At 45.1% G+C, this 26,951-nt stretch overlaps 1 protein-coding gene across 7 annotated transcripts in view; it reads right to left on the bottom strand.

The window, feature by feature from the left end:
* Positions 1-26,951, bottom strand: part of SMARCD3 (SWI/SNF related, matrix associated, actin dependent regulator of chromatin, subfamily d, member 3) — a 132,452-nt gene that overhangs the window by 9,437 nt on the left and 96,064 nt on the right. For 5 of the 7 annotated variants that reach the window (XM_068235235.1, XM_068235234.1, XM_068235239.1 and 2 more), the window contains 8 exons: positions 15,340-15,521; positions 15,209-15,251; positions 10,702-10,824; positions 9,764-9,886; positions 7,549-7,644; positions 7,341-7,442; positions 4,852-5,013; positions 3,298-3,395 (listed from right to left, as the gene is read on the bottom strand). In XM_068235235.1, coding sequence (XP_068091336.1) covers positions 3,298-3,395; positions 4,852-5,013; positions 7,341-7,442; positions 7,549-7,644; positions 9,764-9,886; positions 10,702-10,824; positions 15,209-15,251; positions 15,340-15,521 — 929 coding nt within the window. Of the gene's footprint in view, positions 1-3,297; positions 3,396-4,851; positions 5,014-7,340; positions 7,443-7,548; positions 7,645-9,763; positions 9,887-10,701; positions 10,825-15,208; positions 15,252-15,339; positions 15,522-19,933; positions 20,204-23,441; positions 23,560-26,951 lie in introns of those variants that run through there. The other 2 variants (XM_068235240.1, XM_068235236.1) reach the window with 2 other exon arrangements.

Genomic DNA, 26,951 nt, shown 5'->3' with positions numbered 1-26,951 from the left:
ACTGGACCTGACAGGGTCCAAAGTGGGACAATGGGAGCAACCATTCGTTTTGGGGTAGCGCAAGTAAGTTGCATGCTACAGCAGTAGCGTGCCTACTTTGAAAATGTTACTTGCACTGCCACACTGAGCTGCGCTGCTTGATCAGTGTAGCTTAGTGAATCAACCCCTCCTGATTTGTCTGTGAGCCGGATGTAGCCATCAAAAGAGCCACATCTGGCTCCTGATCCACAGGTTCCCTACCCCTGTTTTATGCTGGGTACACACAATACGTTTTTCCGCTCGATAGATGGATCCAAAAGATAATTTCCGTCATGTCCGATATTCCTGCTGATCGATTCTGCGCTCGATTTCTCATAGAAGTGAATGGAAAAAGATAAGAAAAACAAGTGTAAGATAAGAGAATCGCGCGCAGAATCATGTGGAAAAAAACAATCGGGTGGAAAATCGAGTGGAAAAATGTATCGTGTTAACCCAGCATTAGACAGTGTCTAGCTATGGATATAATGCACAATCATCCAAATGTATGTAACCCTCTAGTGACCTCACACAGGGCCCTGGGGCTGGGCCCAACATATTACCCTTCCCCTGATACAGGGCACTGTCCTCTAGAACAGATGTTGTTGTTGCCATACTTGATACAGGTAGAGGAAGCCTTTGTGTTTGCACTGTAATGGGGGGTGGGGGCATAACTGCAAGTAGTTGGAACATGGGCCCGTTAGCTGTGGGGGTCACTGGGGGGGAAAGAACTGTGAACATAGGGGGCCCTCACAGTTTTGAGGGTTGCCCCTCCTGACCTGTATTTACACCCCTGTACTGAATAGTATCCCTGGGATGATCCTAGTAGGATTAGACCACCCATCTAAAGGTAACAGACATGCAAATTCTTTGTACACAGCTCACTCCCCTTACTCCCAGCCCCTACAGCACAGGTGTCAAATTCAAGGCCCACGGGCCGAATGCGGCCCTCCTTGCCATTTTGTGTGGCCCTCCAGAGCTTCAAATGTGCATCATTGTAAGCAGTAGAAGAAGGACAGCACACTGCCTTCCCTGTCCAAAGGAGCACACCGGTGACAGTGTCCCTGACTGAAACATTGTCAGCTTGAACCAAGGTGCAGCAGTTAGGCTCGGTGCACATTAGAAAAAATTAACCAAACGGATTCGGTGAGCGGATCCTGTCTCCGCTTCACTGAATCCAGATGGCTCTGTGCACACTGGCAAATGGATTGTGAAAACTGACATTACATACCTAACGTCAGCTTTAGAGGCTTCTTCTTCTTGCACTGTGATTACACAGCGCGTCATGTTACTAGACATTACGCGGAAGAAGACGGAAGCCTCTACCGTCGGCCTTTAGGTATGTATTTAAGACCCGGTTACCCTTCCTCACCCACCCGGCTGCTGCACACTCCCTCACCCTCCTGCCGCTCAGGTTCGCGTCCCCCCATCCCCTGTGGAACCGTCCATTTCTTCACTAGTGTGAAGAAACATTCCATTCACCATTGCCCCAATGCAACAGCATTTTTTGTCCGGTTCCGTTCCGCTGGGCAGAACGGTCCGGAAAATTAGGGCTTGCTGCATTTTTTTGGTCCGGGGAACGGAGCGCACGGAACGTATCTGTGCCAACGGATGCATGTGAACGGTCCAATAGGTTAACATTGGATCCTTTCACATCCGATCAGTTTGTACGGTATACATTCTGGTTCCATTCCGTAAAAAACGCAGATGTGAACCCGGGCCTAACCCACAACAACCACTGTGGTCCCCCCCCCAAACAAAATTATCATGAGGCCCCCTCCTTGGATTCATCCCCTCCCCCCGGTAACTGATAAAACACCTACACACCTTTACCCCCTGACACCTCTCCCCACATAGCGCCGCAGTGCAGTGTAATATTTACCTGCCCCAGCGATGTGTTGTATCTCTTCTATTCTTCCTGGAGTTGCACGCTCTGTGTTTCCATACTGCCTTCATTCAGTCACATGAGGTATGCAGCATAGAGTGTGTGGCTGTCAGGAAGATCAGTGGAGACCCAAGGCAATGCTGGAGCAGGTAAATACTAAACTGCACCACTGCGCTACTCTGCGGAACGGGAAGGAGAGTCCCTTCTAACACCATCGCTTTAGTTACGTCACTTAGTCTGAGACTGTTAAATCCTGATGAAAAATTTGGCCAGCACATAGACTACACTTTAGATTTTGGCCCCTTACCTGATTAAATTTGACACCTTTGCCCTACAGCATACTATGTACAGTATATACCTCACCATACAAACTTGCTGCTAATAGTCCAATAATTGAGGAATTCAGTTAATGCAAGTGACAAATAAGAATGCATTTAATAGTTGCAGAATGGTGACCATGTCTTTAATTTAAAGTCTACTAGAGACGAGAAGTGTCTCTGGTACCATACTTGCCTGGGGCTTCCTTAACTCCGACCAAGAATTGAACTTTATCTTGATCAATAGCTGATACCCCCTTTTACATGAGAAATCTATTCCTTTTCACAAACAGACCATCAGGGGGCGCTGATATTGTGGTGAAACCCCTCCCACAAGAAGCTCTGAGTGCCGTGGTACGTCTGGCAGTTTCCTGTCTGTGAACCTTGTTGCATTGTGGGAAATAGCTGTTTACAGCTGTTTCCAACTGCCAAAAAAGCATGCAGCAGCTACATCGCCTGCCAACAGTAAAAATGTCACCCTGTGATAAATGTCAGATTGTGAATCAGGGATTTAAAAGATTTTACAATGGGCAAACACAGACTAAATCATTTATACGTAATTATTGTAAAAATGAAGCACTTTTTTTATTACATTATTTTCACTGGAGTTCCTCTTTAAGCCCTGTTAAGGCCGCTCGTACCTCGCCATCTCCCTGGGTGACTCTTGTCACTCGCAATTATCACCCGAAAGCCTGGCTGAGTTGTTTTCCGTTGCGCATGCGCAACCCGATGCGCTACCCCGCCGCGCTCCTGTCCCTGGAAACTCCCAAGGTTGGGAGCGCACCAGGCCGGGCATGCACGACGCAGCACAACTCGGTCAGGCTTTTGGGGACAATGGCGGGTGACAGGAGTAACCCAAGGAGACATCGAGGGACAAGCGGCCCTCGATGTCTCCTTGGAAGCCCTAGGTAGATATTGTACCAGAGACGCTTCTCGTCTCTGGCACACTTTAACAAAATCATCGTGTTGATATGCAGAATAATAATCGTGTTGATATACAGCAAACTACCCAAGACAACCTCAAAGTTTCCAGACTAGACCAGGTAAGCGTCTTTCTGTACACATGTCCGTTCACCTCACCTGATTACGTGGTTAATGACGATCGGGTCTGGAGGCAGCAGTAAGTTTGTCAGTCTCTGAGGAATCTCTGAGAACTTTAATCGTGGACAGTCAAAAATCTAAAAAAAAGGGCAGAAACTGGTAAGGCAAACTTTTATTTTTAGAAAGGATATAAAAACTCATTTATTACTAATGCTTTCAATTCCTTATCACATCTGATGGCAGGGAGTTCTGCAGAGTAGTAAAGTGATATATTGTAGCAAGTTAGTGTCAGGATCTGTGCCTCTGTTGTCCTGCTGGTGGCATCATTAGTGAACTTTGCTGTGAACTTCCACTGTCAACCAGCAGATGTCTCCCTTGTTGCTGAGAACTGTGCAGTTCCCCGGATCACCAGCAGATATAACTATGAGAACTTTCTGAGAGATCACCTGATCAATGTGCTGCACATTGCTAGGTCATTCTGTTTGCTTGTGTAGTATTGTGACTCTGGCCATTGATCCTGTGTTCCCTGTTTCCTGCCTTGCCTTATTCTCTGAACTCCCAGTATCGATCCTTGCTAGCCTGACCTTTCTCTGCCTGATGTTATTGCCTGATCCTGATTTCCTGGTTTGACTCTTGCTTGTATGATCTCCCTTTGTGTATGTTGATTCGGATTATTCATTGGTGTATATATTCTGATATTTTGTGTGTTTCTGTATATACTCTGGATAGATAGTTAGGGGTTCTGGTATTGTGCTGCACCACCAGGGGCGTAGAGGTAGCGACCGCATCGGGGCCCTTGGGCCAGAGGGGCCCCAAAGGGCCCTCCCTCAACTACAGTATTGACAGTCTATTGGTCCTGTGCTCATAATAATCACTTCTATAGATACTTTGAATAGTGGTAATCATTAACAAGCTGTTCCCCATCCCCTTCTTGCACCTCTGACACTGTAGTTTTCATTGGCAGGTTTTGGTGCACCGTATCACTTGTTATGTATAGAGTGCTTTGGGGGCCCGATGTAAAACTTGCATCGGGGCCCACAGCTCCTTAGCTACGCCACTGTGCACCACGTATTGTTTGATTGTATGAGTATGGTGGATGTATATTTGAATTGCTGCACCTTTGTAAATAAAACACATTTTTCACCTTCAAATCCAACCTGTGCAGACCTAAGTATTTTCATATACAGTATGTGATTCCTTGCTCTTGCAATGTCTTGATAAGAATCTGCATGTGCAGATCTTTACAGTTAGGGGATATGTGCAGGGAGTGGTGAGATTTCTGGAGGGTAAATTATGATTGGGGGGGGGGGGGGGGGGTGGCAACAAAGTAACTATGGGCTCCTTTTAGCCCAGCTTATTATACTTTTATCACATGAAAATATTTTGGAATCTGTGCAGAATGAGTAAGATGCTGGTACATAGGCATTGATTATACTGCGCTGCTTCACTAGCGCTAGTTAAAAAACAAAGTGCGCCCGCAATGCACGCTATGTGCAGTCGTGCTGCGTAGCATGCATTCCTTATTTACGCATCCTGCTTACATAACAGTGCAGTATACTGAATCAAGGCCATGGAGGGATAGGGAGGACTCACCTGCTGGAAATATTTGTCACCAGTAATATACTCTTTGTCATGACAGTCCTGGAGCTTATTTGTCTTGATATACTGCCACAGTGCCTGGATAATTGCAGCTCTTGTCTGAGTGTGGATTCCCAACAGACGGGCAAGACGAGGGTCCAGCTTAAACTGCGGAGGCTGTGGAGAAAAATGCAGGTTATACTGAAGACAGTGTAATTAGATTCTAAGAAGTAGTAGCTGTGTGGACTACACTTCACATTATAATTCTCCACACTGGGGCTGCTCCTATTCCCAAGTGTAGATAAAACCACTGAGCTCTGCTCCTATTCCCAAGTGCAGCTGAAACACTGAGGTCTGCTCCCATTCCCAATTGTAGATGAAGCCACGGAGGTCTGCTGCCATTCCCAAGTGCAGCTGAAACACTGAGGTCTGCTCCTAATTCCAAGTGCAGCTGAAACACTGAGGTCTGCTCCTATTCCCAAGTGTAGGTGAAACCACTAAGGTCTGCTCCTATTCCCAAGTGCAGCTGAAACCACCGAGGTATGCTCCTATTCCCAAGTGTATCTGAAACCTCCGAGGTCTGCTCCTATTCCCAAGTGTAGCTGAAACCACCCAGGTCTGCTCCTATTCCCAAGTGTAGCTGAAACCACCGAGGTCTGCTCCTATTCCCAAGTGTAGCTGAAACCACTGAGGTCTGCTTCTATTCCCAAGTGTATCTGAAACCTCCGAGGTCTGCTCCTATTCCCAAGTGTATCTGAAACCACCGAGGTCTGCTCCTATTCCCAAGTGTAGCAGAAGACACTGAGGTATGCTACTAATTCCAAGTGTATCTGAAACCTCCGAGGTCTGCTCCTATTCCCAAGTGTATCTGAAACCACCGAGGTCTGCTCCTATTCCCAAGTGTAGCTGAAACCACCGAGGTCTGCTCCTATTCCCAAGTGTAGCTGAAACCACCGAGGTCTGCTCCTATTCCCAAGTGTAGCTGAAACCACCGAGGTCTGCTCCGATTCCCAAGTGTGAATGAAACCACAGAGGTCTGCTACCATTCCCAAGTGTGGATGAAACCACTGAGCTCTGCTCCTATTCCCAAGTGTAGCTGAAACCACTGAGGTCTGCTCCCATTCCCAAGTGTAGCAGAAGACACTGAGGTATGCTCCTAATTCCAAGTGTATCTGAAACCACCGAGGTATGCTCCTATTCCCAAATGAAGATGAAACCACGAGGTCTGCTCCCATTCCCAAGTGTAGCTGAAATGACTAGGTCGGCTCCTATTCCTAAATGAAGATGAAACCACGAGGTCTGCTCCCATTCCCAAGTGTAGCTGAAATGACTAGGTCGGCTCCTATTCCTAAATGAAGATGAAACCACGAGGTCTGCTCCCATTCCCAAGTGTAGCTGAAATGACTAGGTCGGCTCCTATTCCTAAATGAAGATGAAACCACTGAGGTCTGTTCCCATTCCCAAGTGTAGCTGAAATGACTAGGTCGGCTCCTATTCCTAAATGAAGATGAAACCACGAGGTCTGCTCCCATTCCCAAGTGTAGCTGAAATGACTAGGTCGGCTCCTATTCCTAAATGAAGATGAAACCACAAGGTCTGCTCCCATTCCCAAGTGTAGCTAAAATGACTAGGCCAGCTCCTATTCCTAAATGAAAATGAAACCACGAGGTCTGCTCCCAGTCCCAAGTGTAGCTGAAATGACTAGGTCGGCTCCTATTCCTAAATGAAGATGAAACCACTGAGGTCTGCTCCCATTCCCAAGTGTAGCTGAAATTACTAGGTCGGCTCCTATTCCTAAATGAAGATGAAACCATGAGGTCTGCTCCCATTCCCAAGTGTAGCTGAAATGACTAGGCCGGCTCCTATTCCTAAATGAAGATGAAACCACAAGGTCTGCTCCCATTCCCAAGTGTAGCTAAAATGACTAGGCCAGCTCCTATTCCTAAATGAAGATGAAACCACGAGGTCTGCTCCCAGTCCCAACTTAGTGCAGCTGAAATTACTAGGCCAGCTCCTATTCCTAAATGAAAATGAAACCACGAGGTCTGCTCCCATTCATAAGTGTAGCTGAAACCACCGAGGTCTGCTCCTATTCCCAAGTGTAGCTGAAAGCATGGAGGTCTGCTTCTATTTCAAAGTGTAGCTGAAACCACTGAGGTTTTGTTCCTATTCCCAGGTGAATTTGAAACCACTGAGGTCTGCTCCTATAAGTGTAGCTGAAACCACCGATGTCTGCTCCTATTCCTAAGTGTAGCAAAACCATTGAGGTCTTGTTCCTTTTCAAAAAGTAGCTAAAACTAACAAGGCCTACGCCATCTCCTGTGGGCTGTTCCCATTCCGAAGCATTACTGGAAACACCAGGGACTGGTCCTATTTCCGAATGTAACTGGAAACAATGGTGGCTGCTCCCTTGGCAGTTGTAGTGAAAGTTGATATCTCAAAATGGAATAGAATGTGAAGAGACATATAATAGCACTGTAATTACGACAGGTGATAGTGATTACCTGGTAGTCTAGCATCAGTAGTAGTGTACAGCGAACATTCACATCTCCTGGCCGCTTCACCTGGAAGCCATCAGTTTCTTGTGTGCTCGGAGTCCTGTGCCACTGAGAAGAAAAAGAATGTCATCTGGTTGACCTCATAACCTTTGTTATCTAAGTAAGGCCAAGACAGGGAAGACCCCACTTCTGATGAGACACAGAGCAGACCCACCTCCACTAGATGATTGTCTGGTCCATATAAATCTTTATCCAGCTCGATGACCAAACTTTTAAAGAAGGAGGAAAACTTCCTTTTCATCTTGCTGGGCTGAGAACACACAACCAGAGAATTGGTTAGTACCAGGTCATTCTCATGATGACGACAACCCCATCCAGCCAAAAAAAAACATGAAACATGCTGCAAATGGACACACATGGGCCCCTACAGCTCAGGGCAGAGGCAAGATAGGCTCCAGCCTCAGGGTGCAGTAAGGAGGGGGCGCACAACTCACTCAGTTATCATTCCACTATTGTGTTTTGAAGCAGAGAGAAATAAGAAAAGAGGCTACATGGCAGTATTAACAAGTAGGTTAAAAAAACTATTCCTAACTTATTTTTGTATTTTCTTGCTTGCTGGTGGTTCAGAAAATGTATTTTATTGATAAGGTGTAAATACATCTCCAGTGAGAAAATTCTGGAGAAAAGTTAATTGAATAAGAGCTATTTATCTTAGTAGCTACTGTCCTCTAGTGGCCTACAGAGTAATGCACTCAGAAGATTTGTGACTTGCTTATGAAAATCAGTTTACGTTGCCTCAAGTATGGTAAGCCCCAGCATGGATGATATAGCTTGAAATGAGTTCCTCCTGATGATGTGATGTTGAGGCTAACAAACAATGTCAGCTTTCATGGTCTGGTTATGCTATGGCAGGGATGCCAAACTCCAGTCACCAAGGGCTGAAGTCCCCACACATTTTTGACACAGCTCAAATAAATTGATGGGACTGAATTAGGAAAGAAGAACACAAGTCTCCATTTCTTTGTTCATCCTAGACACTGGCATGGATATGGCCCTCAAGGACTGGAGTTGGACATCCCTGGAGGAACATCCATTCTAGGGTTGTTCTGTGAGCACAGGGACTAAAACAATAACTGACCTAAATTGTGGAAACACCCAGAGTCTTGCCAGGAAAAGTGGTTTCCCTAGAGGCCCCCAAGCCAGATGACTAAACTGAAGAAGACGATGATGAGGATTCTTCAGGTACTAATATAGACACACAAGATGGTGATTTCCTGGAAGTGTAGATGGTAATTTTCAAAGCTCTGCACACACAAGGTGGGATTTGATTTCGGTCACATGGGTTTCCCAATGTTTAAATGGAAAATTCCTTTAAGACTCTCAAATGGCTCAGCATCGAAAGTAAATGTAGAGCAAAGATTGCCATGCTTACTCACAACAGAGAATTTTATGCTTTGTTATACTTAAGAAATTAGGAGGGTTGAGCTGTACTTAGGTCATCCTATTTTCTTTATTAAAATTAAGCCTAAAACGCATGAGTTTCTCTCCTCCCTATTCCCATCCCGTGTAGAGTGGCGCATACAAGCGTAACTGGAGAGAGTATAGTTACTCGACATTATGGGCTGCATCTGACGTCTTCATAGCTAACTGTCCATCTCCACCTCTGGCTCCCTTTGCATCTATGCTCAACTCCCATTGGCTCTCACGATATGACATCAGAGCCAATCACAGATGGAAACAACAGGTGTAGAAAGAGGTGGCCTTTAATGCCAAGTAACTATACTCTCTTCCACTATGTTTCCCTGTGCTGCTCTGCATGGGGGGCGGGAGGAGGGTAAACAGGTGGAGACAATACTGGTTGGACAACCTGGCATTACAATTGGAGGAACCTAACAAAACGTATGTGTTGGGTAAAATTGGCAACACATGTGGGGCACAGATGGATTAAGATGATGAAATGGGACCCTAGGCAAGGTAGTAGCTTTCCCTCCCCCTTATAAGCCTTTTGGTAGTCTGAGTTTGAAACGGGTTTAGAGAAGGTGGCAAGTTGGCCTCTTTACGCCCACTAGGCCCAAGGCACCTGCCTAGGTTGCCTTGTGGATGATCCTGTAGGGTACACTGTAAAATGATGTGGCAGAACTGTAGAGGGAATGACAATTTTTTTTTTGTGTAGACTAATTTTTTGTGAACCTCCCCAGTCAGGAGGTGCTGCTTGCATGGGTTGGGTGCCCTAGTTCTTGCATTGCAGGTTGGATCCCTAAAAACCCAGCATGCAGGCTGCTTCTGCAACCATTACTAAACATATGGCAAGTCATCACTGAGAATACAACATACATAATGAGATGAACCCAGAGGCATTACAGCAGGAAAAAGGACAGAACACATTGCTATAGGCTGCTCAAGTTCTTCCCTCATTGAACATGACTTACATCATCTAGCAGTTTGCCTTCCACACGAAGCTCCCACGAGGCAATGCTTCCATCTGAATCATCAGCATCAGGTTTAGCGGGGTTAAACGTATTCGAAATGTAAAGCCTTAATTTTCGCTTTTGCTGTGGAGGAAAGAACAGAAAGGAGTCCATGAGCATTACATAGAGCAGTATGGCACACCCCTCCTGCTACATACTGATGCATGCTGGGAAAATGGATCCACCCGTGGCTCCTACTTCTAACGGACGTTAGTGTTTAGGGAATGCCTGGGCTGCTGGATTTTATCTGACTGCCATCTGGAGTTGGGAAGGATTTTTTTCCCTTTTAGGTATTAGATATGTGAGGTGTTGCACCTTATTTTCTGGTTGAACTCGATGGATGAACCCAAATAACTATTTAAGGAATACCAGAAGAGGCCTCCGTAAGGATGTCCCGCTAATCATCTTTTTGCTGGAATTCACCTTCTAAGAGTTTTTGTTGGTTGTCATGATAGGGTTGGGCTTAAGACTGACTTGCACCTCTCAAACACCATGGCCAAAGGACCAATCAGAAAGCACCATGGGATTTTTGAAATGTCATCATATACTGTACTATAAATTATATATAGGTTTCTGAAAGAAGACATCAGCTTTTCCTTTCTCATATGTGATCGATCTCCTGTGATGGCACTAGATGACCCTCTGAGATCTATTTCAAAGTCCACTCCAGTGTTTCTCAAACCTGTCCTCGTGACTCCCCAACGGTGCATGTTTTGCAGGCAACCTCACCAATGCAGAGGTGGGGGTAATAAGTGTCTCAGCTACATGGGATCCACCCAGCTGAGACTAATTACCACACCTGGTCATAGGTGAGGTTGCCTGCAAAACATACTCCCTTGGCGAGTCACGAGGACAGGTTTGAGAAACACTGGTCTACTCTACTATCAGTGCTTCTCTACCTTCATAGGTCTCTTCAAGGCTTCTTGGATATCAATGCGCTTCCTCATTATGGTTTGGTCCAATTTCCTCTCAAAAGCCAAAAGGTCCATGTAAGCTTGAGACTCTGGAACTAGTTCTCGAATCTGAGGGGAAGAAAAATAGTGACATACATATGTGAGACATATTAAATTATCATATAAAGTGGCTTACAAATCAATCGCGTGTAATAGTGACTTTCTGTTTATAACCTCTGTATATTCAGTCTTCCACCACCCCACGATACAGAAGTAACATAGTTTTGCCCAATATAATTTTTAATGAGAACTTGCTTTTATTTCAAAAAGTTTTTCCAAACACAAAAAAAAGATTATGGGGTGAGGCTGAAATCCAGTTTCCTACTATTACACACAACAGTAATGAGTTGATCTGCAATTGATGTCTGAGAATTTTGTAGACACCTTCTATACATGGTGCATGAGTCATTTACTTCTTCCAAAATGTACCTTAGACTCCGCCTCCCATTAAAACCAATGAGTTTGGATGGATTTTTGCACCCTACAGGGTTGCACCTTCCTTTAGCGCCCTCTACTGATTATCTTGAGTTGGGATGGAAGTTGGAGCAAGGGGGAAGGGGGGGGAGGGGGAAGGGTGTTTAAGGGGGTTTGACATTATGGGAAGCATGCAGAACTTCTGGGATAGGCCAGGGGTGAAGGGAGCCATAGTGGCCAGCCTGCTATCTATTTAGACTTCCTGGAATATGTTGCTGCACCCCCTCCACTCTAAAACTCAATCCGCTCTTCAGGAGAGTCAGGCCGGTCCAAAGCCTTCTTGCCGGTACACCACTACTGCTAATAACAACTGAACAACCATGAACAGAAGGAGGCACCCCACTGGCATAAACTTGCATCTGCTTTAAAGCGGATCCAAGGTGAAAAAATAACTATAACAAGTAACTTGTCTACATATCTTATTTAAAAGCTGCAAACAGCTTCAACTGTATATGATTATTTCTTCCTGTGATACAATGACAGCAGCCATGTTCTGCTTGTCACATTGCACAGGCAAGCTGATAGCATCTCAAGCCCTCAGCTCAATCCCCTCTCCTCCTCCCCTCTGAAATCTATGGCTAGTAACACATTCTCCTCCTGCCCAGATTGAGCTCCCATAAGCCCTTGCTACATTGCTCTAAGAGTGCCAAGGCACAAAAGGAGCTGTGGGCGAGGCTTGTTTAGTTTATAGGGAATTAAGAGTATTAAAAAAAAAAGTATTTGGCTTGAGGAATGTCCTATAAACTATATGAAAGGAACACAACTATGCAATGACTAAAAGTTTATCACGGATCCACTTTAATAGCAAGTCGGCACTCTACATATTGAGGCGCGCCCTTCATCAAGAGTGTGATGCAGCGCTCATCCCAAAACATTTAGTGTACTGATGTGCTATTACAGAGCATGCCCGTGGTGTGCCTCCTGCTGTTCACGGTTACTTAGACTTCCTGCCATTTTGTTTCCCTGTGGAAGGCTGGTGTAGCCCAGGGATGGGGACGACATTAGGAGTATGCAAATCGCAGCGCTTGTGCTGGGAGGGTCGTGACTGCCTACTCGGAGGTCGGGGTCCCTAAGTTGCGGACTACAGTATATGAGTATGTAGGGGGTTTGAGGCATGGGGGCTCCTTACTAGTGTTACATGGGATGGGGTTGAGAGGAGCCCCAATACTCCTTCCCACTAACACAGGGGTCCCCCTCCGTACTTGTTTTGGGTGGGAGGAATCATGGTTGCCCCACCGTTATGGGGAATTCATGGTGGCCACCCTCGTTATATGAACCCTGCCAGATGGGCCATGGGAGTCACACAGAGGCTTAGATAGGGTTTTCAGCACCCGGGGACAAAGACAGCTTTTGTGGCCCCCATGGGCAAAATAGGCGTGGCTATGCATCAGAATGCGGACGTGGTCATGGGTGGAGTCAAATGTACAAATGCTGTTTAGATAGCCAGATGTGTCCCCTCATAGATAAGTAGATGTGCCTCCCTTTTGATAATCAGATCCCCCCCCCCCCCGCCTCCTTTAGATAGCCAGATGTGCCCCCCTATAGATACTGTAACTAGATGTGCCTCCCTTTTGATAATCAGATCCCCCCCCCCGCCTCCTTTAGATAGCCAGATGTGCCCTGCTTTTTCTGCTGCTGTTAATGCTTCTACACTCCTCTGCGGAGGGAGGGAAAGAAGCAGGGGCACTTTGGGCAGCCAGTGAGCTGCCTCTTACACATGTGGGGGTACATCGACTGTGCTGAGTGCCCTCACAGTGATGCGCCCGAGGACATATGTCCCTCCTTGCACCCCCATAGCTACGCCTCTGGAGTCACAACTAGGTAAGAGGATGTGATTGTAGAGGGTCTCTATCACAGTGTTTCTGTGGAGCTCCATGATCTGTAGATAAAGCTCTGGTTGAAAACCAAAGCACTCTTCCTGAAGGTGACATTATGAGGTATAGGTTGAAGCACTTTCACTGCTTTCCTCATATGAAAGATTAGACTAGGGGAACTCCGCATCCACTGTAGCCGGGACACCCCAATGGAAGCACATCTGTGAGCCAGACCACTGCATACACTGGATTAAACTTCTGGGGCTTAAAGTGAGCCTAAACTGAGAAGGATATTTTAAACTAACACCAGTTGCCTTACTCTCCTGCTGATCCCGTGTCTCTCATACTTTTAGCTTTTAGCCCCTCAACAAGGATGCAGATCAGGTGCTCTAACTGAAGTCAGACTGGATTAGCTGCATGCTTGTTTAAGGTGTGTGATTCAGCCACTACTGCAGCCAAAGAGATCAGCAGGACTGACAAGCAACTGGTATTGTTTTAAAGGAAACATCCATATCCCTCTCAGTTAAAGTTCCCTCTTAGAGTAATATTAAAACAAAAGACTTAAGGAAACATTTCTGAACAGGAGTTTATGAATACATTTCATACGCTGCAGTTGGGGTACATTTTGAAACTGGTTAATGATGTCACGCAGTCTAAACAAACTCACTGGAACTCGTTGTCCTGTACATGGTACATTTGGAACAACATCATTTTTTTTTATCAGTACACAGTACCTGTAATCAGAATGTTTACATCTCTGGAAGCTGCTTGTCTAAACTCTCTTATAGTTAACCATTAAAAACACATTTATTTAGCAAAAAAAATTGTCTCTTCTAGCCTTTTATTTATTTCAGCTACTATTGTTTCCAAACACTTTTCTGTGCTATTTACCAGGAAGGATGTATAGTGTGTGACAAACTGACTGAAAATGTTAACTATACAAGTTGAAGATCCTGGACATGTGTCGGCCCAACCCCCCCCCCCCCCCCCCAATCCTTTGTTTCCACCTAAAACTATTCTCAAGGTACTTCTCAAGGACTTCAGAACAGAAGTTTTAGGGGCATGATGAGGACTTCAGCATAGATGTATTGAGAAAACAAACCATGAGGAGCTCATTACAAATGCTTTAGGGGCACTACTGAAACCTCAGTGCAGTTGCCTTAGCAACCATAAGGACCCCAATGCAGATGTGTTGGGGCTACCACTAAGCTCAGTGCAAATTGGGTTAACGGGTAGCATAAGGAGCTCAGTGAAGATGGATTAGAGACACCTCGAAGTGTAGATGTGTGAGAGGCACCATGAGGAGCTTCGTACCTCAGTATAGATGTAAAGGCTCTATGGCAGGGGTCAGGATCCTTTTTGGCTGAGAGAGCCATAAACGCCACACATTTTAAAATGTAATGCCAGCCATACAATATGTTTCAAACTGGCACAGTGCGCATGCGCAGCAGAGGGGTCTCGTCCCTGTTGCCATAGTGATGTGTATACAGTTGATCCGCCGGGCAGCGGAAGTGTCCGACACGACTTCAGCTTTTCTTGGGTATCAGCAACATCAGCAATTTCACTGAGAGCCAGACAGGAGATATACCGACTAACAGCTTATACAATTAGCTAGCTGACTTGGGGGTTCATTCACTTTGTAGGACGAGATCACAGCACTTTGGCCCAATTGGCTGCTTATCAAGTGACAGGCAGCCTATTGGGCCAATCAGAGTGCGGGGATCTCGTCCTACGAAGTCACTGGACCTGACAGGGTCCAGGGTGGGGCAATTGGAGCGGCCGTTCGTTTTGGGGGGAGCGCAAGTAAGTTAGTAGTGCATGCTACAGCAGTAGTGTGCCTACTTGGAAAATTTGACTTGCTCTGCCACACTGAGCTGCGTTGCTTGAGTAGTGTAGCTTATTGAATCAACCCCTGTGAGCCAGATGTAGCCATCAAAAGAGCCACATCTGGCTCCCGAGCCATAGGTTCCCTACCGCTGCTCTATGGGGACCTCAAAGTAAAAATATTAGGAGCACCATGAGACGCTCACTACAAAGATGTTTGGGCTTTCATGAGTTTATATCCTTTTGCAGGTATCAGTGGTTCCTTTCTCGATTAAAACCTCAAGTACAAAAATATACAGACTTTAGTGGAAATGTAATATCTTTTCATAGAACTGACTCACCCGCTGTGGTAGAATTTTATCAGCCATTTTCCTCCTCTTGGTGCTGCACATTTGGGAAAATAAAAGTTTATGTCAATAACCAGATTGCCCACAGTACTTTCAACTTTTCCAACAAATCATTAGCTCCTCACCTTCGACTCCGAGAGGGTGTGGATTGCTGTACTTGGGGTGGAGCCGAGCGTTTCCTAGTTGGTTCCATAACAGTGGGAGGGATTCCAGGGCGAACCGATGGACTTCCACCAAAAGGAGGACCTGGAGGACCCATGGGAGCACCTTGATGAGGCATTCGAGCCCCAGAGGGCATCCCAGGGCGCTAAGAAAATAGAGAAAGCCAGTTTATTGTGTGTCATTATTCACCATGGAGACAAGCTTTAAACTGTTATTTCAGCTAATTAGCAGGGCTACAACTGACATTATACACGGTGAACTTATAATAATTAGATGGTGAGTAAAGGGTGAGAACTTAGTATTGGGGAGAGAAATGCAGAATAATGAAACCGTGGAAAACCTCAGGGTTAGGACACAATAAGGAGAAGGGTATATACCAAACAGCAGACTGATGATACAACTGGGAGGAAAGAAGGAGACAAGAGGAGATGAGATTCTACACTGAGCACAGAGTAGCTAAAATGGCACACTGAGAAGATAAAATCCCACACCATGGAGATGAGATCCCCACTAATGACATGAAACCCCACATTGAGCACAAAGGAGTTGAGATTGAGAACATGAGATACCATACAGAGGAGGGGTGAGGAAATCTCACACAGAGAAGATGGGAACCCATATTGAGAAGAGGACATCCAAAACCAAGATAGGACTCAACACAAAAGAGGCAACAGCAACCACACAGACCAGATAAGAAGAAGGGATACCACATAGAGGAGGGGGAGTTTCAAACCAAGATGGGATCCCACACAAAGGAGAGCAACCTTATGAAGAAAATGAGACCTACGATTTTAGATAGAGAAAGGTGAAAGACGTATAAAGGAGATATGATTTCACATAGAGAAGAAAGGATTCAGCTGGTAAAAATCAAACCTGAATGAGGTAGCTCAATGCCTTAAAGAGGAGTTGTCAGCCATACTATCTCAGGAAAAAAAAACACATATATGAGTAGATAAGTAATTGCTCTACTTACATATGTATTGTACTGTCCACGTTTTAATTTTAGTGATCAGTAAAAAAACAAAAAGGGAAATCTTACCCATTTTAACTGTGGCTATTTTGAAGCCAATCCTGAAGTCATTAACTCCCTTAATCTCCACTGCCTGATTTGCCCGCCCTTCACTATAGAAAGTGCATTGTTTCAACATGAGAAACATTGGCCAATCAGAGAGGAACAAAGGTGTGGGGAGGGAAAACAGGAGGGAAAGAGGTTTCAGCCAATCAGGCTGCATTAGTTAAGTCTGAGGGGAAGTAGAGAAGCAAAAAAGGACAACCCAGCATGCCCTGCAACTTCCTTTTTGTGTACCACATTTTGTGTGTACCAAGTAAGGGTCAGGTAAACTGGGGAATGATCATTTATCAACAAGAAAAGTAATAGTGATTTTCACTTTTGGATTGCCTGGTTAGCATCCTTATTACTTGTTTACCAGATAAAAATAAAGAATTGATTTTTGATTTTATGCCCGACAGCTACACTTCAAAAAGAAAGCACAGAGACAATGGAAGCCCAAATAGCGCAATAGTTCACTGATTTGTGGAAAATACATGATAGGAGTGGTATTCACAAAGAAAGGTTGCAGATCATTTATTACTACCTGATCTGAAAAAGTCAAGACCAGTAGTGTAGTTAAGGAGCTGCGGGCCCCGATGCAAGTTTTACAATGGGGCCCCCCAAGCACTCTATACATAAAAACTGATACAGCGCACCAAAACCTGCCAATGGCAACTACAGTGTCAGAGGTGCAAGAAGGGAATGGGGAACAGCTTGTTAATGATTACCACTATTCAAAGTATCTATAGAAGTGATTATTATGAGCACAGGACCAATAAAGAGCTAATACTGCAGTTGAGGGAGGGCCCTTCAGGGCCCCTCTGGCCCAAGGGCCCTGATGCGGTCACAACATCTGCACCCCCTATTGCTACGCCCCTGGTCAAGACGTAACAATCATTTTACTACCTCATCACTCTTGATTTTGACCAGATGCCAGCAGACTGCAAGCTTTCTACTGCTCGATACCGTACAAAGCTATCAGGCCTTCAATTCATACCCCTGCAACTCCTACCTGTGTGTGTGATCAGTAAAAATTACCACATTTCATTATCAACTTATGATCAATGATTTGAACAAAGTTGATTGACTGAGTTGTTAATTTTGAATCTTTTTTTTACTTTACTTAATTGAAATAAACATCTAATTAAAGCGGTATTGTCAACATAAAAATCAAATTTCAACAGCAACTGGTCTGGGTGTATTAAGTGATAAAGATGCTAATCCTGCATTCAAAACTTTTTTCTGCTGTTATGGTTTGGAGTTATTACATACTATAGGAGCACTGGCCCTAGTGCCAAACAGTGTCAAAGAGTTGAATGCTGGGAGTAGTTTTGATTGCTGGGAGTTCTTTTTATCTATAATATATTCCTCCTCTTCCATTTATTTCCCTGCCTAGCTGATCACTTGTGTTTACAAGCAAGGCTGAGGTGACTCAGTGATTGGATGTATAAATAAAAAAAAAAAGACTCTGGGAGGAGGGCAGCTAATGAATACACAATGAGCAAGAGAAGGGAGGGGGGAAAACAAGAGTCTGGGAGGATATGATGTCAGCATTAGCTTGGCAAGATGGCCACTGCCTAGAATAGGATTTTCTGCTTTTCCTTTGTAAAATTCACAGGAATCATTACGTGGATAGCACAATGCATCTGTTATGTAAGTAGAGGTATTTATCTACTTATATATGTGTTTTTTATTTCTAGGTTAGCATGGGTGTCGCTTGTTCTTTAACTTTCAAAAAAATAAATAAAAATAATTTAGTGGGTGGGGACTCTAAGGAGAAGACAGGAAATCCAGTTAGGAGGTGGTTGGTATCAAAGACACAAAACCACTGACAGCTGAGTTTATTCCAAATAATTGACTAAAGGACGGACCCAAAAGAAGATCCTTAGTCTAGGAAGAGGCAAGAACCACACAAATAAAACAAGAGACTGCATCTAGACTGAATTTTGTATTCAAGCAGGAGGGACCAGGTGCTGTAGAAAAAAAGACAGGCCCAAAACAAAAGAGAGAGGAAAGAAGATCCCAAACAGACCAGAGAAGATGAAATTATTCCCCAACAAATCTCAAACAGCAGGAGCATGGACATAAGACCATATAAAGAAGAGGAGAAATTGGTTACAAATAACAAATATATATATATATATATAGATAAGAATTTAGTGTAGGAGTTACTGTACATGGGAAAAGAGAAAATCACATATACGAGGTTCACCACAGATGAGGTTAGTAGATTCCAAAATGAAAAGAAAAGAACTAACACAAAATAAATGATAGCACAAAAGAGACATACTATATAAAGCAGTGGAGATATTGCCAACAGTAAAACGGAAAAGAAGAGGTACCCCAAAAAAGGGGTGTCAGGATATGAAAAAAGGAGAAAAAGTACAGCCTCAAAATTAAGGAGAACCTAAGAATAGTTGATGATCCTACATAGAAAAATGGAGATCCACCACAGTTCTACCATCAGGTGGAAACAGACAGTACTCCCAACCCTGGGATCAAGGTGTGAGGTCTAGAATTTTACCTTCCATGGGTGGCCCAAGAAGTTCTTTGAAAAGCAGTTTTTTGGGGTACCACACTCTTTATTGATTTAGATGACAGTCCTGATCCCTGAACCACCGGTGGAGATGTATAACACACCAGGTAGGTCTCTGTGCAGTAGTGTGGACTGGAGATGCCAAACTGCAGTATTGTACATAGAAGGCTGGAGATCCCATACATGAGATCAGATTCACACGGGTATGAGAAGGTTCCACACAGACAAGAAGAAATCTCCCAAATAAATATTTAATACAGAGGAGTTTCTACACACAGAAGAAGCAGGATATTTAGATATGTCTTCTCCATCCTTAGCACTTCTTATACATTGAATTATAGGGCAGTACGGAGTGTGGAGTTCTTACACAAAGAAGAGAAGAGTCCAAATCAAAAACAAAAATGCCAGTTTGTACGAGAGGTGAACGCAAGCAGAGAAGAACATATTCCACACAGTGAAGAAGAGTTCCCATAAAAAGGAAACAAAATTCCCACATTAAAAAAATCCAGCACAGAATAGAAGAGATCCTACATAGAGAAAAAGAGATCCCCCACACACAGTAGAAAAAGGAAATTCAACAATATTCTCCATGCTCTTCATGTATTAGGAACCAATGGCCAGAATGGAGACAGGAGATCTCCCATAGACAAGTGTAGATCACACATAGAAACTAAACATACAGAAGAGGAGACACGAAGACCCCACAGATACAGGTGAGTTATAGTGTTCCATGTACACATGAAATTGGTTAGCAAGGAAGTACAGAGACAGGTGAGTTATGTCAGTGTTGCCATACAAAGCTAAACATCTGGCCAGTGATAGGCCTGGGCTATACAGGGGGTGTGTTATATGGAGAGTGCAGGAAGATGGGTTAGTGGAAGACAGTCAGGTGATTGGTGGCCACTGGCATTATCGGTTTATGTTATATAGAGTGTAGGATATCCACTTTGTTATATATCCCCATACTCACCACTCCATGCACCAGGAACTCAAACAGTTTGCTCTTAGTTGCTCTGCGAGCTCCTCCAGTAGCTTCGTCAGCTGCCATTGCCAAAAGCACTGAGCCACCCACCTGCCGAGTACTGAGCAATGTTACTACTACCAGAATGTCACTCAAATTACACAGTTCTGTGTCTCATGTCTATACTGTGTGTGTTATTATGCGAACCAAATATCAGCTCCCCCTGACTGCTACTTGTCCATGTATGATGCTAACAGGGCCAGTCTCCTGTGAGTACAGACAGGGAGGGGCAGTCCCCTGTGAGTACAGGCAGTCTCCTGTGAGTACAGACAGTGAGGGGCAGTCTCCTGTGAGTACAGACAGTGAGGGGCAGTCTCCTGTGAGTACAGACAGTGAGGGGCAGTCTCCTGTGAGTACAGACAGTGAGGGGCAGTCTCCTCTGAGGGGCAGTCTCCTGTGAGTACAGACAGTGAGGGCCAGTCTCCTGTGAGTACAGGCAGTCTCCTGTGAGTACAGACAGTGAGGGGCAGTCTCCTCTGAGTGGCAGTCTCCTGTGAGTACAGACAGTGAGGGCCAGTCTCCTGTGAGTACAGGCAGTCTCCTGTGAGTACAGACAGTGAGGGGCAGTCTCCTGTGAGTACAGACAGTGAGGGCCAGTCTCCTGTGAGTACAATCAGTGAGAGGCAGTCTCCTGTGAGTACAGACAGTGAGGGGCAGTCTCCTGTGAGTACGGGCAGTCTCCTGTGAGTACAGACAGTGAGGGGCAGTCTCCTGTGAGTACAGACAGTGAGGGCCAGTCTCCTGTGAGTACGGGCTGTGTGGAGCAGTCTCCTGTGAGTACAATCAGTGAGAGGCAGTCTCCTGTGAGTACAGACAGTGAGGGGCAGTCTCCTGTGAGTACAGACAGTAAGGAGCAGTCTCCTGTGAGTACAGACAGTAAGGAGCAGTCTCCTGTGAGTACAGGCAGTGAGGAGCAGTCTCCTGTGAGTACAGACAGTGAGGGGCAGTCTCCTGTGAGTACAGGCAGTGAGGGGCAGTCTCCTGTGAGTACAGGCAGTGAGGGGCAGTCTCCTGTGAGTACAGACAGTGAGAGGCAGTCTCCTGTGAGTACAGGCAGTCTCCTGTGAGTACAGACAGTGAGGGGCAGTCTCCTGTGAGTACAGACAGTGAGAGGCAGTCTCCTGTGAGTACAGGCAGTCTCCTGTGAGTACAATCAGTGAGAGGCAGTCTCCTGTGAGTACAGGCAGTGTGGAGCAGTCTCCTGTGAGTACAGACAGTGAGGGGCAGTCTCCTGTGAGTACAGGCAGTCTCCTGTGAGTACAGGCAGTGTGGGGCAGTCTCCTGTGAGGGGCAGTCTCCTGTGAGTACAGACAGTGAGGGCCAGTCTCCTGTGAGTACAGGCAGTCTCCTGTGAGTACAGACAGTGAGGGGCAGTCTCCTGTGAGGGGCAGTCTCCTGTGAGTACAGACAGTGAGGGCCAGTCTCCTGTGAGTACAGACAGTGAGGGGCAGTCTCCTGTGAGTACAGACAGTGAGGGGCAGTCTCCTGTGAGTACAGGCAGTCTCCTGTGAGTACAGACAGTGAGGGGCAGTCTCCTGTGAGGGACAGTCTCCTGTGAGTACAGACAGTGAGGGCCAGTCTCCTGTGAGTACAGACAGTGAGGGGCAGTCTCCTGTGAGTACAGGCAGTCTCCTGTGAGTACAGGCACTGACGGGCAGTCTCCTGTGAGTACAGGCAGTCTCTTGTGAGTACAGGCAGTGTGGAGCTGTCTCCTGTGAGTACAATCAGTGGGAGGCAGTCTCCTGTGAGTACAGACAGTGAGGGGCAGTCTCCTGTGAGTACAGGCAGTCTCCTGTGAGTACAGGCACTGACAGGCAGTCTCCTGTAAGTACAGGCACTGGGGGGCAATCTCCTGTGAGTACAGGCAGTCTCCTGAGTACAGGCAGTGTGGAGCAGTCTCCTGTGAGTACAGGCAGTGAGTGGCAGTCTACTGTGAGTTCAGGCAGTGAGGGGCAGTCTCCTGTGAGTACAGGCAGTCTCTTTTGATAACAGGCAGTGAGGGGCAGTCTCCTGTGAGTTCAGACAGTGATATACAGTCTTCTGTGAGTACAAGCAGTGAGAGGCAGTCTCCTGTGAGTACAGGCAGTGTGGAAGAGTCTCCTGTGATTTCAGGCAGTGAGGAGCAGTCTCTTGTGAGTTCAGACAGTTAGGGGCAGTCTCCTGTGAGTACAGATAGTGAGGGGCAGTCTACTGTGAGTACAGGCAGTCTCTTGTGAGTTCAGGCAGTGAGGAGCAGTCTCCTGTGAGTACAGGCAGTGAGGGGCAGTCTCCTGTGATTTCAGGCAGTGAGGGGCAGTCCCTTGTGAGTTCAGGCAGTTAGGGGCAGACTCCTGTGAGTACAGATAGTGAGGGGCAGTCTCCTGTGAGTACAGGCAGTCTCTTGTGAGTTCAGGCAGTGAGGAGCAATCTCCTGTGAGTACAGGCAGTGAGGGGCAGTCTCCTGTGATTTCAGGCAGTGAGGGGCAGTCTCTTGTGAGTTCAGGCAGTCTCCTGTAAGCATAGGCAGTAAGGGGCAGTCTTCTGTGAGAACAGGCAGTGAGGGGCAGTCTCCTGTAAGTACAGGCAGTCTTTTGGAAATACAGGCAGTGAGGGGCAGTCTCCTGTAAGTACAGATAGTGGGAAGCTGTCTCCTGCCAGTACAGGCAGTGGTGAGCAGTCTCTTGGTACTACAGACAGTAAGGAGCGGTCTCCTATGAGTAGAGGCAGTGATGAACAGTCTCCTGTGAGTGCAGACAGTGAGGGGCAGTCTCCTGTGAGTACAGGCAGTGAGGGGCAGTCTCCTGTGAGTACAGGCAGTGAAGGGCAGTCTCCTGTGAGTTCAGGCAGTGAGGAGCAGTCTCCTGTGAGTACAGGCAGTGAGGGGCAGTCTCCTGTGAGTACAGGCAGTGAGAAGCAGTCTCCTGTGATTTCAGGCAGTGAGGGGCAGTCTCTTGTGAGTTCAGGCAGTCTCCTGTAAGCATAGGCAGTAAGGGACAGTCTTCTGTGAGAACAGGCAGTGAGGGGCAGTCTCCTGTAAGTACAAGCAGTGAGAGGCAGTCTCCTGTGAGTACAGGCAGTCTCTTGTGAGTACAGACAGTGAGAGGCAGTCTCCTGAGAGTACAGGCAGTCTTTTGGAAATACAGGCAGTGAGGGGCAGTCTCCTGTAAGTACAGATAGTGGGAAGCTGTCTCCTGCCAGTACAGGCAGTGGTGAGCAGTCTCTTGGTACTACAGACAGTAAGGAGCGGTCTCCTATGAGTAGAGGCAGTGATGAACAGTCTCCTGTGAGTGCAGACAGTGAATAACCGCCTACAACAAGGCGCAGTCTCCTGTGAGTACAAACAGCGAGTTACAGTCTCCTGAGCGCTCGCAGCGTGCTACTTTGTCTCGTTTCTCTAGTTGGGGATCTTGTAACCCCTCCCCCTCTTTCCTCTCTCTCTCCCCCCTCTTTTCAGTGGTCCTCTCCCCCTGTTACCCACGTTATCTCTGCAGTCTTCTAGTCAGTGTGTGTCCCTCTGTCCTCCATGGCTCGGCTTTGTATCCCAGTTTGGGACCTGCAGTCTCTCAGACCCCCTCTCTCCTCTCTGCAGGCAGATCGGGGGTCCCCTAGGGCTGTGCTGAAGGCCCACTCTCCACCCTCCAGCTGCTGAATTCCTTCCACTGATAAGCCAGGAATAGCAGCAGAGCCTCAGTCTGTCTGCCTTCAGCTGTCTGTGTCAGTCTTTCTGCAGCATGGGAATGTCTGTCTGATGTGCAGCTGCCCCCATCCATCTCCCTCTCTCTGTAACTTTATTGTGTGTGTCCATCTCCCTCCTCCCTCCATGTCGTGTGCTCTAGTCTATGCTGTCCACCTGTCCTTCTCCCTCTGCCTTCTCTATTGTCCTCCTGCACTTGGCATTGTGCCCCATCCATCTCTAGTAGTGCGTCTCACATATTGTTACCTTGTCCTCAGTAATGTCTCCCGGTATTCCCTACTTTTTCTCCTGAGTTTTCTCCTAGGTGATATTTTCAAATTTGGCAATGAAATCCACTTTAAACCAACAGCAAGCAAGAAAATATTTAAAGTAATTTTAGATAATACTTTTTAACCGGTTCAGCGCCGCAGTGCCGAAAATCTCATGCATCCGAGCAACGTTCACCTCCCATTCATTCGCCTATAACTTTATTGCTACTTATCACAATGAATTGATCTATATCTTGTTTTTTCCGCCACCAATTAGGCTTTCTGTGGGTGGTACATTTTGCTAAGAGCCACTTTACTGTAAATCCATTTTAACAGGAAGAATAAGAAAAAAACGTAAAAAATTCATTATTTCTCAGTCTTTGGCCATTATAGTTTGAAATTAATATAAGCTACCGTAATTAAAACGCATGTATTTTATTTGCCCATCTGTCCCGGTTATTACACCGTTTAAACGATGTCCCTATCACAATTTATGGTGCCGATATTTCATTTGGAAATAAAGGTGCATTTTTTCAATTTGCGTCCATCACTATTTATAAGCTTATAATTTTAAATAATATAATAACATATTCTCTTGACATGCATAATTAAAAAGTTCAGACCCTTGGGTAACTATTTATGTTGTTTTTGTTTGTTTTTTTAATTGTATTTTTTTTTTTTTATAAAAAAAAGTGTATGTGGGTAATTTTTGGTGTGGGAGGGAAACTGCTAGTTTTAAATGTAAAATTATATATTTTTTTTAATCAAAAATGTATGTGGGTGCAGTGTACTATTTGGCCACAAGATGGCCACAGTGAAAAAAGTCCTGGATGCGAACGATCTCGCATCCAGGAACTAAAATGCTGGGGAAAAGTTTCCTGGGGGCAGAAATACTGCGCTCTCTGGAGAGAAAGCGTCGGTATTTCTGCGGGGAAGTTAGATCGGTGAATGGGAATTATATTCCCATTCACTGATCGGGGGGCTAGCGGCGGGCGGCGTGTGCGCGCCCGAACGCGCGCACCACGCAGGGAAAGCAGCAGTGCCTATCTGGACGAGGAAACTCGTCCAGATAGGCTGAACTGGTTAACCTACTTTTTAGTACTTTTTCAATTGCAAAGTGCTGAAGCTGAAGTGCTGAAAAGTAAAAATTATCTCTTGGGAGAAAACCTTTAAGTTTTCAGCTAGGTGATATATTCTCATCTAATCAATAAAATGCCTCTTGCGCCACCCACAAGTAAGAGAATACTCAGAATAATTTTGACAGTACTTTTTCACCAACTTTTTGGTACTTTTTAAATTGCAAATTGAGTACTGAAAAGTTATTTTACACAGAAGACGAAAAATGATTACTTAGGGGAAAAGGGAAATTACATTTTTTCCTCCTGAGTTTTCTCCTTGGTAATATGTCAACAACCTGTCACTGTCATAAAGTGCCTTTTAACCACTTCACCACTGAGGATTTACCCCTGGAACACCAGAGCAATTTTCCCCTCTCAGCGCTCCTTCCATTCATTCATCTATAACTTTATTATTACTTATTGCAATGAAATGAACTATATCTTGTTTTTTTCGCCACCAATTAGGCTTTCTTTAGGTGGGACATTATGCCAAGAATTATTTTATCCTAAATGCGTTTTAAATAGGAAAACATGTGGGAAAAAAATAATATTTTTCAGTTTTCGGCCATTATAGTTTTTAAATAATGCATGCTACTGTAATTAAAACCCATGAAATGTATTTGCCCATTTGTCCCGGTTATAAAACCGTTTAAATTATGTCCCTATCACAATGTTTGGCGACAATATTTTATTTGGAAATAAAGGTGCATTTTTTTCAGTTTTGCATCCATCCCTAATTACAAGCCCATAGTTTATAAAGTAACAGTGTTATGCCCTCTTGACATAAATATTTAAAAAGTTCAGTCCCTAAGGTAACTATTTATGTTTGTTTTTTTATTGTATTTTTTTTTTTAATTACAAAAAAAAAAAAATTGGGGAGTGTGGGAGGTAATAAGTTAATTTATTGTGTTAAAACTAATGTATTTGTATATGTAAAATGCGTTAGGGTGTCGTTTTACTATTTGGCCACAAGATTGCCACAGTGAGTTTGTGTTCATGCGACCTGTAAGCGTCCGGAAGGACACTTACAGGAAGCACTATGAGGCTGGGAAAAATCACAATGATTGCGCTGTTTCTCATAGAAGCAGCAGATCATTTCGGGGGCTTAGATCAATGAACGGGAATGGATTTTCCCGTTCATTGATCTCCGGGCAGCGGGCAGCGGCGTGCACGAGCGGCGGGAGCGCGGACAGCGGCGGTAGCACGGAAGGTACGGATTTCTGCGTCCCTGGTTTTATAAGGGTGGAAAAAGGAACGGAGAACTCCGTACCGCGGGGGGTAAAGTGGTTAAGCCACCAGCGAGCAAGAAAATTCTCAAAATAAATTTGATAGCACTTTTTTTTTACCAACTTTTGGGTACTTTTTCAATTGTAAAATGCGGAAAAGTTAGCTTACAGAGAAGATGAAAGCTATCTCCTAGGAGATAACACATGAGTTGCCCTTGGCCCATATACAAGTAAGTTTTTCTCCTGAGTTTTCTCCTAGGTAATATTTTCCCCAATTGTAAGTAAAATGCCCTTTAAACCACCAGCAAGCAAGAAAATACTTTAAATAATACCTTTGCACATACTTTGGTATTCTTTGAATTGCAAAATGCTGAAAATTGTTTTAAAATACAAGATAAAAAATTATCTCCCGAGACAAAACTCAGGAGAATAAGTTAATTACTTATGGGCGCTTATTCAATTTTGTTGAATTCAAATTGTATTGAATATTGTTATGCCTTATCTAGAAAATGCTTTTTAAGCCACCAGCAAGCAAAAAAATGCTCAGAATAATTCAGGCAGTACTTTTTCCTCAACTTTTGGGTACTTTTTCAATAGCGGAGTGCTGAAAAGTTATTTTAAGGGAATACTATCGATCCACATATTTTTTCAATTGACACAGGAATTGTTTGGGAAGTGCTGCTAAGTACTGGTGTATACATT

Source organism: Hyperolius riggenbachi, chromosome 5, assembly GCF_040937935.1.
Source record: "Hyperolius riggenbachi isolate aHypRig1 chromosome 5, aHypRig1.pri, whole genome shotgun sequence".
NCBI lineage: Eukaryota > Metazoa > Chordata > Amphibia > Anura > Hyperoliidae > Hyperolius > Hyperolius riggenbachi.
Note: the sequence above shows the minus strand (reverse complement) of the source record. Positions and strands in the feature narration are given on the sequence as shown.